The 14,728-nt window shown below is 43.7% G+C and overlaps 1 protein-coding gene across 4 annotated transcripts in view; it reads left to right on the top strand.

Moving 5' to 3' along the window:
* Window positions 1-14,728, top strand: part of VPS53 (VPS53 subunit of GARP complex) — a 144,549-nt gene that overhangs the window by 16,422 nt on the left and 113,399 nt on the right. For 2 of the 4 annotated variants that reach the window (XM_069089707.1, XM_069089706.1), the window contains exons 2-4: window positions 2,718-2,798; window positions 9,384-9,433; window positions 12,391-12,457. In XM_069089707.1, coding sequence (XP_068945808.1) covers window positions 2,718-2,798; window positions 9,384-9,433; window positions 12,391-12,457 — 198 coding nt within the window. Of the gene's footprint in view, window positions 1-2,717; window positions 2,799-9,383; window positions 9,434-12,390; window positions 12,458-14,728 lie in introns of those variants that run through there. The other 2 variants (XM_069089710.1, XM_069089708.1) reach the window with 2 other exon arrangements.

The following is a 14,728-nucleotide window of genomic DNA, read 5'->3' as shown; positions in this document are numbered from 1 at the left end:
TGTATATTTAAATAAGCAAACATCCTGAAATCAACATGACCTGTGGCATGTTCTTGCCCCATGCAGCAAGGATGGCATTTCTCAGGTCATTACTACAGTGATAGACTTGAAAGATTCTGCATAGTGGTTTGTATTGTTTTAGGGAGAGACATGTGAGAAAGAATGGAGAATTAATAGCTTGTAATTATAGGACAGAATTATACATTTAACAACAACAAAATAACATTTGTGCCAGTCTTACTTTAAAAACAAAATGAAATTTGATCCCTAATAGCTTCTAAGTGCCTTTGGGTAGTTTCATGTCTCAGAAGACAGATTGGAGGTTTTGACACCAAAAATGCTAAGGGAGGTTGCTTGGGGGTGACTGTGTACCCCCTACCCTTAGATCTCTGGATTTCAAGTCAGAGTGGTAAAATGTAGTTAACCCTGGGGAACAACTGACTGTTTTCTTAATCTATCATTTGACATATTCTGCAGTCATATGAGATAGTGGTATTTTTCACCATTGCGCCTTACCATTTTTTAACAGGACACTGTCTGAATGTCATCTCTTGATTTCTAGACAAGTTCAGAAGAGCAGAAATCATTTAAGAACTGTTACCCCAGAATCTATGAGATATGGTGAATTTTTTTCCTGCTCAGATAATCTATTTATCCAGCAGTCTATTGTTTGTTTACACAAATACACACTATCTCTCTCTCTCTCTCTCTCTCTCTCTCTCTCTCTCTCTCTCTCTCTTTCTCTTTCTCTTTCTGTCTCTCTCTCACACACACACATACACTGCTATTTACTTATTCTGATGATTATCACCAAGCTCTGGCTTAGCCTGAGACTGACACTAAAATTTGTGGATCTCTTACTAAGCCTCTCCTGTGTGCAGAGCACTGTCCTAGGTGCTGGTTGAGCTATGAGGTTTAGAATGGAATCTCTGGGGTGGACTGACTTGTACCCAGATAACTGATTCTAAATAATACATGATGGGTGTATAAGAGGAACACACACAGTAGTAGGTGATATCTTAGGAGGAACGGAAGCTCTTTATTATCAGTGGGAGTTAGGAAAGGCATCATGGAGGTAGTGACATTGAGTGGGGCTTCGAAGGCTAGCTAGAGTTTGAAATATGCAGCGCGTCCCATTCGGAGGCCCCCACCTTTGCAAGGGGAGGGCTGGTGCCTTTTTGGATTGTGGAGGTAGACTTGATGAAACTTAGTAACTGATTGAATGTAAGGACAGAAAAAGAAAATCAGTTTTCCAACTTGGAAGATGGAATGAATGAATGGTGGTGCCAGTGACAGATATAATGGCAGAAGGAAGATATTTGGGGCAGAAGGTGATAAGCTCAGTTTCATATGATGAGTTGGAGGTTCTGCAGGGATACGCAGGTGTAAATGTCTTGTATGTAATTGGAGATGTGAATCTAGAACTGGGAATTCAGGTGGGGGAGATAGTTTTGGGAGCCATTTGAATAGTGTTTGTAGTCCAAGGTCAGAATTGAATGAAATGGCCAAGGGAGAATTGTGGAGAGAAGAGAAGAGAGGTGAGGATGAGACCTTGGGGAACCCCCCATTGGTGGGGGTCTAGAAGAGAGTGATCAACCTGTCAAATAAGAAATATTTCTTTTCTTTTTTTCCCTTTTTTTTTTTTGGAGGGGGGAAGGCAGGGTAATTGGGATAAGTGACTTGCCCAAGGTCACATGGCTAGTAAGTATTAAGTATCTGGTTTTATTCACTGCTCCACCTAGCCACCCCAAGAAATACTTCTCAAGTGCTCTCCATGTGCCAAGCACTGTGCTGAGTGCTAGGGTTACAGAAAGAAACAAAAGAGCCTACTGAGGGAGCAGAGGTAGAGTGATAGGGAGGCAGGAAGAAAAGTAGGAGAAGCATTTTTGGAAACCAAGAGAGGACATGGTATTAGAAGGCCCAGTCACTAGGGTCAGATGCCATAAGGTGTTTAGGGAGTATTGTGATGAAAAGGCCATGGGATGTGGCACCTCCCATCAGTTGTGTGCTCTAATTTTTTTTATGATGTGTATTTTTTCTTCATTTAAAAACATTAAACTGAGAAAGGGCCCATAGGCTTCACCAGATCGCCAGATGTCCCTGATGGAAAAATGATTAAGAACCTGTGCTTTAGAGGAAAGCCACAAGGCTCGACTGGGGACAGCCAGGACCCATGGAACAAAGGTGCTGAGGCAGCTGGGCTCATGACCTGTGGTGGGGCTGCAGCTGCCATCTTGAGACTGGATTCACAGGGCAGCTAGGTGGCACAGTGAATAGAGCACCTGCCCTGGAATCAGGAGGACCTGAGTTCAAATTCTGCCTCAGACACTTAACACAAAAACTAGCCGTGTGACCTTGGGCAAGTCACTTAACCCCAACTGCCCTCCAAAAAGCAAAAAAAAAAAAGAAACTGGACTCACCCACTGGCTCCTTGACACTGCCAAGGCAGAATGTAGGAAGGATAGAATTGGTAATGCACCAGGGCACCCTGGGCATGACAGTGCTGATACCGCAACTGGCCACCATCTTAGTTTATTACACTATCACCAGAACATACTCCCAAGATACTTTGCATGGTACACCAAACTCTCAACAGGCAGCATTCCTGGGTCCATCAGAATAGCTCTTATGTGCTCTGATTTTTGAATCAACAGATGGTGATTGATGAGAATCTCTCTCTCTTTCTCCCTCCCTCCTCTACCCCACTTTTTACTTAGGTGTTTCCAAGCCAGGATCCTCTGGACCGAGCAGATTTCAATGCTGTGGAATACATCAATACCCTTTTCCCAACAGAACAAGTAAGTTTAGTTTTTAAAACTTTCACTCATGGCAGTAGATTGCCTTCCCATACAAAGGTTTGTGATCTGCTTTCTCCTTAGCTACTATGATGACCCCTTGGCCTAGGGAAGAGTGATTTGCAGTTGAGAATTAAATACAGGTCAAACCCATTATTGTCAGCTTTGTAGAACAGCCACAGATTGGCTGTGTTGCTGTAGAATTTTGTTCTAATGAGCAAATTGCTTGAAATCACAGTGACTGGGCTTTTAGAATCAACTAGATTCAGAAGTGAATTTAAATGTAAAGGTGTATTTGAGTGAACGTGAGGAAGGAAGTGCCAGATACCAATGACTGTCCCCTTTTTCCTCCAAACTTTCATTCTTCCTTGGTCGTGCTTATTTTGTAGGCTGGTTTGGTAGTAAGGTGCATTTCCTTGTAGATGGGATAGGAGTGTTTGCATAGGGGTGGAATGGGGAGTAGAATCAGAATTACCTGATGCCTTTCCTGTCTCCCTTACTGCCTTCTCTCTATGATTGTGGGTTGATACAATCAGTTTGCAAAATCCAATTTATCCACCATACATCTTTTTTACATGTTGTCTCTCCCAGTATATTGTGAGCTCTTGAGGGCCTCTGAGCTGAACCTTAAAGGAAGTTAGGCCAGTTTGTCAGGAATGTGGAACACAAAATGGGGAATAATGGGAGAGTAATTGGAAGCTTTTCTGGAGAGGTAAGCTAGCCATTTTGTGGAGGGTTTTAGGTGTCAAAATCTTTTGTATTTTATCGTATAGGCCATAGGGAACCACTGAGTATTCTTGAGCAGTGGAGTGACAATGGCAGAACTGTGGGGAGTGAATTGGAGAGAGAAGAAATTAAAAGCAGGGAGACCAGAGGTGATGAGGGCCTGAACTAGAGTGGTGAAACCAGAGGTTCCCAAACTTATGTGGCCTACTGCCCCCTTAAAAAAAAAATTTGCTCAACCCCACCCTGGGAATCTCTTTTCTTTAATCCTTTAACAGATTTTTAAAAAATTTGCATCATTTAAAAAATATATAAAATATATATATTTTTAAAATGATGTATCTTAAATTTAATAATTTATTGTAAATTTGCGTTATTTTTCCAGCGTTGGAATTTTGATGATGCAATATTGTGTCATGTAACCATGTAGTATCATATTATAAACAAGTCATTATAAACACATTTCTTGCCAATACATTGCTGCTACTTCCCGACAATGCACTACATACTCACCTGCCAACACTTGCTTGTTAAAACCTGTTGGCAGACTTCACCTCTGATCAGTTATAACTTGAATTTTATGGGTTTATTTGGAAAATACTGTAATCACTATGATTTTAACTTTGTTAAATGACAGATGAAGTATGTATGAACAATTTTTCAAAGTTTTCTTATATTTTTTCCTTCTGCTTCTACCACCCCCTTATTTTTATTCAATGCTCCCCAATTGTACTGAAGGCTACTAGTACCCCCCTCGATCATTCTAGCACCCCACAGTGGGTGGTATGGCTCACTTTGGGAACCTCTGGTAGAGGAAGGAAAGGATATAAGAGATACTTAAGGGGGAGAATTGACAAGGCTTTATCACTGATTGATTATGGGGAGAGGCAGAAAAGAGTGAGTAAGAGAATGATGGTGCCCGTAACAGCAACAAAAACAATTCCTGATATCTGTAAAGTTTTTCAGTCCAGAGATCATCCCAACATCCCTGATTCTTGGTTTACAGATGAGGACCTAGAGAAGTTGTGACATAAGTAGCCTCACATAGCACCAGGTGTCCCAGGCAGGATTCCAAACTAGGCTTTCTTGCCCCCAGGACTTTATCTTTTATGCCTCACGGTAGGCATAAGTTAGAAGGTGAGGTGGATTTGGGCCAAAAGAGAACAAATTCCATTTTGGGCTTGTCTCAGCTGATGGGCTGTTCATATGGAGATGGCCAACTGGTGGTCTTGAAGCTCAGGAAAGAGATGTTGTCTGTCTGTGTAGCTTGGCAGTCTTCTGGTATCAGTATCCATGGGAGCAGATGAGAAAATAGGTGGAAGGAAGAGGAGAGGGCCTGTTGTGGTATGCATGAGTCCAGGGGCCAGGCCATGGAAGAGAATCCCATAAAGGAGATTGAGAAGAGCCATCATAGACACTGAAGGAAAGAAGGTCCTGAAAGAAGATAAGGTCATCAGTGTCTAGCTGCAGAAAGGTCGGAAATGGTAAGAGGAGGCCATTGGAAACTAAGAGAAGATGCCCCTGGTAGGAGTCACTGCTTTGGTCAGAGAGGTTTGGGAGTCAGTCTCTCCATACCCAGACCAAGGTTCCTTAGAAACAAGAAAAGAATTTAGAGCTAGAGACGGCCTGATACTGACCATGAACTCCACTCCCCCTTTTCTTCGTTCTCTGACCTGTTGACCTAAGGTGCTCAGGTCTGTGTTCACTAGAGGTGGATATGGTGGAACCTCCCAAGGGGTCGTAAGTAACACTAGGATCTCATCTGCTCACACCTCTGGGAATAGATGATCCTCTGTCATACAGAAGCTCACAGCGTGGGGGGGAGGGGGTCATCCTCCTACTAGGCCCATTGTTACAATGGCACAGATGATCTGCCCAAAGTCACTGTTAGCATTGATTTCCAGAAACCTTTAAAAAACAACAACCAGACTAAACAGTGCCATGACTTGCTCAGTTTCCTTTAGGGTCAGTGGTTGTTGTTAGAAGCTTAGCAGGCAAAGTTTGGAAACCGGAAGTGTTGTGTGTGCCCCAGGACACAAGTATTTGTTGGCAATGAGCTAGAGGAATTTGAACTGGAAGAGAGTAGATTGAGGTGTGATTTAGTAATGTTGGAAGAGTGAGAGTGTGTTATAGGGGAGGAGAGTACTTTATTTATTTTTTTGCCTTTTGGAGGGCAATTAGGGTTAAGTGACTTGACCAAGGTCACACGGCTAGGCAGTGTTAAGTGTCCAAGGCTGGATTTGAACTCAGGTCCTCCTGACTCCAGGGCCGGTGCTCTAGTCACTGCGCCACCTAGCCTCCCCGAGGAGAGTGCTTTAAAAAAAAAATGAATAGCAGAGTCTTATCTGCTTGGGAGAATTCAGGGAGCATCTGACTTGAATAAAGAATGGGACCTGTTTAAAGAAAGTGTGAGCAGGAGTAAGAAGGGGACCTTTTCCACCTGGTGTTTCTTTATAGGGTTATTTGAAGAGAGACAACGTTGCTTGTTCAAGGTCACCCAGGTAGTAAGTGACAGAGTCAGCATTCAAATCCTTGAACTCCAAAGCCAGTGCTCTACCCCATGCACCTTGCTGCAAAACTTGTTTTTTTTCTAACTCTGAAGATCGATACCAAGGAGATTGTAGAACGTTTGAGAAATTTTCTTTCTTTTTTTCCCTTTTTCTCTTTTTTTACTTTTTAGTTTGCATCATTCACTCCACAGGATTTTGAGTTACAAATTTTCTCCCCAATTTTCCCTACCCACCACCCCAAAACAGTGATCCCACTGAATATCCCCTCCCTCAATCTGCTCTCTCCCATATCTTCCCCCACCCTGTAGCGGCAAGCACGCCAAGCGTCCTCAGGGTTTGCTGCCAGCACAGGTTCTTGGATCTGCTTTGTTAAAGGAAAGCAACTCAAAATGGGTTAACAAGCTTACTTTAATCAGTCAGACATATATCTTTTACCTTGTTCAGGGGAAAAAGGTCAGCACCCCGAACTTTAAAGTATACAGGCAGAATTATCAAGACAGAAACAGATCAAGTAGACAGCTTTCCAAACTGTCCAGCCATTACATCCATACCCAGTCAGCATCTGGGTTTCAACATCTGGGTTTTTCAAAGCCGGGGGGGCCCTGGACAACGGCTTCCCAGAATACAGATCAAATCACAGAACACTTCTCAAAGTGAGCCCCCCAAAACAAAGCTACACATCAGGGCTTATATAGCCTTCTCCTGGCTCAGAGAATGTAACAACCTTATTGACTCACTGGCCAATCAAGAAGTATCTACTGAAAAACAAGCCTTCCACCCCAGGCTCCAGGTGCACTCTAGCCTAGGGGCAGGGAAGATCTTTAAAATTTACATTTTTATTACACACCCCCTCTGACTTTCCAGTAGGGCGCGGTGGATCTCTATGCCCCAGTGCCTGTATATCTCATTTCCCAGTTACATGTAAAATATTAGTATTAATATGTATATATATTTTTAAATATTTGATTTTAAAACTTTGGATTCCAGATTCTTTCCCTTCCTCCCTTGTCACCCACCTTTACTGGAAAGATAAGCAGTTCAATATAGGTTGTACATGAATAGCTATGCAAAACATTTCCATAGTGGATATATTGTGGAAGACTGACTATATTTCCCTCTATCCTATCCCACCCCGCCACTCGTTCTATTCTCTACTTTGATCCTTTGCCTTTTTAAAAGTGGGTGCTTCCAACTTCCCTCCCCCCAGCCTGCCCTCCCTTCCATTATCCCCCCTCTCTTCCCCTTCCCCTCTATTCTCCTGTAGGGTGAGATACCCTATTTAATGTGTATGTCATTCCCTCCCTAAGCTATATGAGATAATTTACCCCATTCTGTCTCTCCCCATCTCCTCTCATTATATTCCTCTCTCACCCCTTATTTTTACCTTTTAGGTATCATCCCTTCCTATTCAATTGGTCCTGTGCCCTCTGTCTATGTATACCTGTAGACATATACACACACTCACATATGTATTCATATGCCCACATACCCTCCTATATAGACATATATATGTATGTATACATATAGAGAAATTTTCAAAAGTGAAATGGCAACACTTAGCTCCTTCCTCTCATCCCTAGATGCATGGCCGATGGCCTTCGATGCATCTAGTGAGTTTGTGATCCAGGCTGCAGTGGATGGAGGATCAACAGCAGGGCTGCCTCAGATCGTGACCTTGGAGATTTGAATCTTGACCATGTCCCCAGTTGTCCCAACCTTGGAGAGGTTGCCTAATGTTCCTGTGTTTTCATTTCACCACTGATAAAATGCTGCAGATATAGGTGGAAGGAAAAATGATCAAGATCCTACAGTGCCTAGCACGGTTCAGGGTGGTGCCTGGTATTTCAGGCTCAAGGTTATAAGGCTGAGGTTCTCACTCATTTCCTGCCACAGTCGCTTGCTTGCACGTTACTGGGGGCTTTTGGAGGCTTGCAGATGACCTGTGAGGTCCTTTCTAGCTCTAAATCTTTGATCCTGCAACCCTTGGCATATGGAGGGCCCTAAAACAACTTGTCTTATAAGGAGTTTGGACATGACCCTGTAGCCAGTGGAGAACCACCAAGGACTTTTCGTCATTGTGGGATGGCATCAGACCTGTCTTTCAAAAGGACCAGTTGAGCAGGAGTGCATAGGATGGACAGGAAGTGAAGGGGATTCAGTCAGCGTCACTGGTTTGTAGGCCTTCATAGTAGGGGGAGAGTCAAGGACAGCCTGAGTCACGGTACTAGCAGCGAGGAGGTTCAGGAAGGACCAGAAATTGTAGAACCTCGGAGTTGCAGGGATTTCAGAGGTCACTGAGTCCAGTCTTAACTGAAGAGGAATCTCTTCTCTCTCTTTCTACCGGGGATGTCTTGGATGAATTGACACGTGTGTTCAGTCCCTCTGAACGTTTTAACTGGGAATTTAGAATTCTTCAAGATCTCTCTGGAGAGCCCATGTCTCAGCAATTTGGTGCTTGACCTGAGTTTGGGAAGCAGTGCCCTCTAGCAGTGAATTAATCAGCAGGCATTTGTTAAGTAGTCCCCAGACACTGTACTTGGCATTCTTTCCCCTTCTCGCCCTTTCATGTGACAGATGAGGGAACTGAGGCCCAGAACTAAGTAAATGGTGGAGCTAGGAACAACAGGTTTCCCGACCTCCAGGGGTAATGTTCCATGTGCATTTCTGCATATTGGCTTCACCAAGAAGAGTAGTTCATCTCAGCTCATTATATGTTCTTGACTAAAACTGGGCATGGATTTCAGAAAATCATGAGGGGGAACTTTTGATGATTTCCTTCCCCCCTTTCTTTATTTTCTTTTATACCCTAACTTCAAGAAGTATGCATTCTAAACTCCCTGTTCTTTTGCCAGTCCTTCTTTGTTATCTGCAATGGTGAGAAAGACCTTTGAAAGCTTCGTCAGAGTAGTAGAAAAGTGGTAAATGGGACTTTTTCATTGAAGGTAGATATTTTGATGTTGCCAGTGGTTTCTTGCTCCGAACAGGCTTGCTGATGGCTGCTCTTGGCCACAGTTAACCCCTCACTAAAATGAAGTGATAGAACAGTTTGACTTCTCAGGCCCTGCCAGCCCTCAGCCAACTCAGCTGACTGGTCATCTGGTCTTTGAATGTTTGAAGTTGGGCTTTTCATTTGCACCTTTTCAACTTTATCCACAAGAGGGCAGCATTTCCTCAAATTTTCTGTCATCTATAGTACCTGAGGCTGAAAGAGGGAACCTTCTTCATTTATACTGTAGTCAATGCTGTTAGCTTTCATTTAGAGGGTTCACAAATACAGCCTGTTATTTTCCAAGGAAGGGAAATTCTATTAACAGGAATAACAGCTAGACTGACTCTCTCTTTTTTCCTTTTTTAGTCTCTGGCAAACATAGATGAAGTCGTGAACAAAATTCGATTGAAAATAAGGTATGTAACCCAGCATTTGCCTTGTCTTCAGAAACTGTGCACAGGCCAAACATGTTGGTTCAGCTGTGATCTTCTAGATGGTGCTTAGTCAGAGGGAACTTGGAAATCTGAAATTTTATCTTGATTTTTTTTTTTTAAAGACCTCACTTTCATCTGAGTTTCTGCAGGATTCTTGTGCCAGAGAAGTTAGCTGTAGGGTCAGCTCTCTATCAATCATGCAAGGAGGAGGAAGCAGAAGCAAGGCTAACCCCAAACATTGGATAATAAAAGAAAAATGGGGCATATAGGTGGATGGAGCACCGGCCCTGAAGTAAGGAGGACCTGAATTCAAATCCAGCCTCAGACACTTGACATACTTCCTAGCTGTGTGACCTTGGGCAAGTCACTTAACCCCAGTTGCCTTGCCTTCCCCCCTCCAAAAAAAAGAAATGAAAAACAAAAACAATTCTGCTGGATTTTGTAATGAATAATAGGGCTTTTTTTCCCTGTGAGCGGACCAACCTGCATTAGACTTTCTTTAGACTTAGTAAAATAGAGCTGTGCTTATGTCCCTAATGTACACACCAGATGACATTGGAGAATGTGGGCTTCAGAACTTGCCAGAGAGATGTCAAGGGGAATCCAACTTAGTATTAAAAATTATTTTAATTTTATTAAAAATCAGATTTCATGGGCATCCTTTTTTTAACATCACTTATGCTTTCCAATGTTTCTTTCCCTTTTCCCTTCCAGAGAGCTATTCCTTCTACCAAAGAATAAAAAAAGTTCAGCAAAACTAACCAACTCATCAACTAAGCTGAGCTTTCTGGGCAACATTCCACACTTGTAGTTGTCCCCCTGTCATTCCCCTTCTAATCTCTTCTGCCCCCCGCCCCACTACCCCAAAGAAGGAAGGGTAGTACATTCTCATATCTTTTGGGGGGACCAAGCGTAATCATTTTAATTTCCCAGTTTTGATCATTTTGATGGTATTTCCATATACGTTGTGGTAGTCATTAGGTATCTTTTTTTCTTAGTTCTGTTTCTTCACCATGTATCAATTCATATAAGTTGTCTCAGTCTTCTCTGTGTTCATCATATCATCCTTTCATTATGTTACATAATATCATGGATTTCATTATATTCATCTGCCATTAGAGGCAGCATAATGAGAAAAGGAGAAGCTTCAGAGTCAGGAAGACCCAGGTTTGAGTCTTGTCTTTGATGTGTCCTGGCCATGTGGCACTGGATAGGCTGAATAATTTCCCAGTGTTTAGGCTGATGGTGTCAGACTGAAAAAAACAGAGGTCCGCATATGCATTTAGAAAACCCCAAATTGGCATTATCTATGTTGTATTCTAACTTATTTTGTTAAATATTTCCCAGTTTCCTTTTAATCTGCTGCTCTGCCAAGTTTTACATAATGGATTTTGACAGCTCTCTAAGATTGTGAATTACAGAGAAGTTACTCAACTGCATTGCGATGGGAATTTGTTTACTCTAGAGTTGCTTACACCAGTGAAATCACAGATCTGTTCCCTGTGATGTACTACAATTTGTTTAGCCATTCCTCAGTTGATGGGTATATGCCTTCTTCCAGGTCTTTGCCACTACAAAAAGGGCCGCTCTCGATATTTTGTTGTGTGTAGGACCTTTCTTTTGATTATTGACCTCCTTACGGTAATGTGCCTAGCAGTGGCCATGGGATTTCTGGGCCCAAGGGGTGGAAAGAGCTGACTGACCCTGCCCTTCTTCCTGCTAGGAAGTGGCTTAGCTGTTTGAGGTTGGCACTGGGCCTCCCATTTTCAGGGTATTTACATTTTCAATGAAAGCAATGTTCATTTTGAGTCTAGGGGATGATTTTTCCCCCTTTTCTGCCTCTGGGCCTTGTAACCCATATCACTAATAAGTTCGAGTAGGTTCACAATAATAATCAAAGCGGACATTTGGTACTTTAAGGTTAGCAAAATACTTTATGGGCATTATTTCATTGGTTGCTTGCAAGAACTCTGTGAGGTAGGTATTGTGGGTAATATTCCCATTTTACAGGAGAAATTGGGACTCAGATTGTGACTTGCCCAAAGTCCCACAGCTAGTAAGTGTTAGGAGTAGCACTTGAACCCAGGCTTCCCTTGACTCCCAGTGCAGAGCACCCCTGCAGAGATTCTTACTGTAGCTAGGCACTGAGCTGTAAGGGATGTCAAGTGTTGTGGATTTATGGCAGCAGATTATTAGTGGAGACCATGCTGCATTCCCCAACATGTGCAGGGACACTGAGCAGTCATTGAGGATCCCCGCTTACCCCCAGACCTTCATGTGACCCCTCGCCCCTGCCCCATCACTTTTCTTGGTTCTTCATACAGGAAATGCAGTTATTCAGTGAGATGCGGTGGCAGGGCCGACAGAGTGACAGCAGGGAGGAAGCCTTAACTGTAAAGATCCAGACCAAATTTCTGGGGCCCAGCTGATTGGTAGTTGATTCTGGGCTGCCTTGGCCTCCTTCAAGCTGTTGAACTCGCCAGACTGCTTAGGACCAGTTTTTCTCTCCAGTTGTTTAAATCATGTGTCTTGCTGCCATAAAGTGTTGTCTTTCTCATTCTTTGTTCTTAGCTCTCAGCAGACTGGCCTGTGTGGGAAATAATAGGAACTGGGCCTTTGCTTCTTGTTCATTTGTGTTTAAATCTGAAGCAAACGGAGCATTTTTAAACAAATGAGAGAAGACGGCTGTGGTTTGGGCTCCCGGCCTCCCAGAGTCACTGTCACGGTCAGTGCCGTGGCCTGGGCCTGCCTCAGCCGTTTGTGCTTATTTCTTTTTTAGAAAAATTATTTGGGTTTTTTTGGGCGGCATGGGGTGGAGAATGACAGCATGGGGGTCTTTAGGTGAGAAGCTTTGCAGCAAATTACAGAATACTTTTGGCTCCAGTCTGCCCAAGATAGAGATTGTTTTGATGAATTGCACCATTTTCTTTTTCTGCCAGGAGACTGGATGACAATATTCGAACAGTAGTGAGAGGCCAGACTAACGTGGGGCAGGATGGAAGGCACGTAAGTAGTTTGTCTCCCTGCCTGGTTCTTAGTCTTGGCTTCCAGCCCCCTTTTGCCTTGCCCCCAAAGACTTTAGCCACTCAATGACCAATAGACTGGGCTGCCTTCTTATGGAACACTCTTGGTGCTGAGCTGCCCCACAGTCAGGAAGCCATGACTATGGCTTGTGTCTCCAGTAGGAAGGATGGGTTGTGGCGAGCCTCCGTGTTGCCTTTTCATTATTGACACCCATGGCAAGATGGTTCCCAAGGACAAAAGGGATGGATGGTCTGTGGCTGTGGGGGTCTGGCCTGAATTCTTCTAGCTCACCCTCCCTGGCATCACACATCTCCTCTGCCCTTACTTGCTGTCTGTGCTGCTATTAGATGAGACCCTTTGACCACAGAATAAGTGGTTGAGACCTTTCCTTATATTTCAGTAGCTACGAAATACAATGATCTCTGAAATGTTATCTAGCCTTTGGTTCTCATACTACCTGACCCAGGAGAAGAGAGCTCCCGCTGAGCCCATCCACAAGCTTCACAGCTCAGGAGAACAGTAAAAGGAGTGGGGAGGAGGAGAGTCAGATGACAGAAAGGCCCGCTGGTAATCTATGAGTGATTTCCTGGGCAGTCAGATTCTGTTTTATGCATCTTGACATTCAGGGTAGATGCCTGACCTTGGAGTCTCAAAGACTCCCCAAAGTCAAGGTCTGTGTGCCCCCAACACTCATTGGCTGAGTGACCTTGACCAAGTCAGCTCTCGGAAATTATAAATCAGTCTGCATCAGTGGAGCCAGTTTCTTCACTGGGAATTCCCTTCACAAAGGAAATCAATTACAGATCTGAACCAGTCATAGCAGACTAGCCCTGAACTTCACCATTTCTCGGTGGTCATTAAGTCCCTCGAGGGCTGTGATTATTTTGCTGCTGTCTTTGCTGTCTACAGCTAGCACAACATCTGACACACAGGCATTTATTAAATGTTGGTTGTAGGAATGAATGAATGAATGAATGCTCAGTTCCCTTTAGAATTCTCTTCCAGTAGTCCCAGTTCTGTTGTGTTTTCTTTGACTTTCTTTAGTTGAAGCTTTCTTATTTAAAAAATAGAGATTTGCTGGGGGCGGCTAGGTGGCAGAGTGAATAGGGCACCGGCCTTGGATTCATGAGGACCTGAGTTCAAATCTGGCTTCAGACACTTAACACTTACTAGCCGGAAGTCACTTAACCCCAATTGCCCTGCCCTTCCCCCCTCCAAAAAGCAAAAAAAAAAAAAAAATTGCTACATCTGTCCCATAATGTTTTAATCTCATTGATCACTTGGTTAGGCCGTCATAGCTTCCGCCCTGTTCCTTTTAGTGTAGCCAATAAACTGTAAATTCCTTTCAGGTCGGGCCTTGTCCATTTGGTACTTGGGTACCCAGCCTAGTTCTCGACATGTGCTTAAAGGACTTACTGGTCTCTTAGATTCCTCTTTACTTGTCTGGTTGCTCTCAGAAAACAACTTCTTGCTATGAGGAATCCAGTAGTTGGGTGTTAATGAGTGTCTTAGCATTTACAGTTTTATTTATCCTTCTATCTCTTCCATCCCAGTCTGACTGTAATGAATTTTCTTTCACCTCCACATCTCCCTTCACAGAGCTGTCTTCTTCCATTTCTTTTTCAACCTCTTTCCCAGGTAGAGTGAGTGCTTTTTAGAGGCACCTTCTTAGGGTGGTGTCCCATTTCAGCTTCTTAAACTGTTTGCTTGGTTCTTAGTCCTAATTGCTTTTATTTTTGGTTTGAATAATTTCACTCCCTGAAGAGCCACCCATTGGACCTGGTGGATGGGGCCCTGCCAATGTGACCTTTGGAGGAAAAGAATGGGCACAGTGCTTGCAGCAGTCGGGTCCCTCACTGGGCCCATGAGTTCAGCAATGAAAGAATAAGTACTGGGATCTGGGTACGTGGGAAGGATGGCGCTTCTGTGAGGTGGCTTAGGGCCCGATTGGGGTCTGGGTGTTCCCAGGCTGCTGCCTTTACTACTGTTTGGAAAGGGAACTCTGCTGCTTGCTGTGACTCAGCCAGCCTGCTGGAAACTTACACATACTTGGGAGAGTCCCTGCTACTTTGGTTCTAAATAGTGAGAAAGAAAGTGGGTGATTCATCAGGCCTCTACATCGTGTCATGCTTTGTAGATGTGGAGTGGGTAGATATTCATGTTAGCGTCTGGGTCACACACATACGCTGGCAGTTCTTGGAGATCTGGTCTGAAAATGACACGGTGGCAGGGCAGGCATGTTGGAGTTCCCTT

This window comes from Petaurus breviceps, unplaced genomic scaffold (assembly GCF_028583685.1).
Source record: "Petaurus breviceps papuanus isolate PSGF00001 unplaced genomic scaffold, PetGlider_PUasm1.0 186, whole genome shotgun sequence".
Classification (NCBI taxonomy): Eukaryota; Metazoa; Chordata; class Mammalia; order Diprotodontia; family Petauridae; genus Petaurus; species Petaurus breviceps.
The sequence above is the reverse complement of the archived record's forward strand: the minus strand, read 5'-3'. Positions and strand labels throughout refer to the sequence as shown.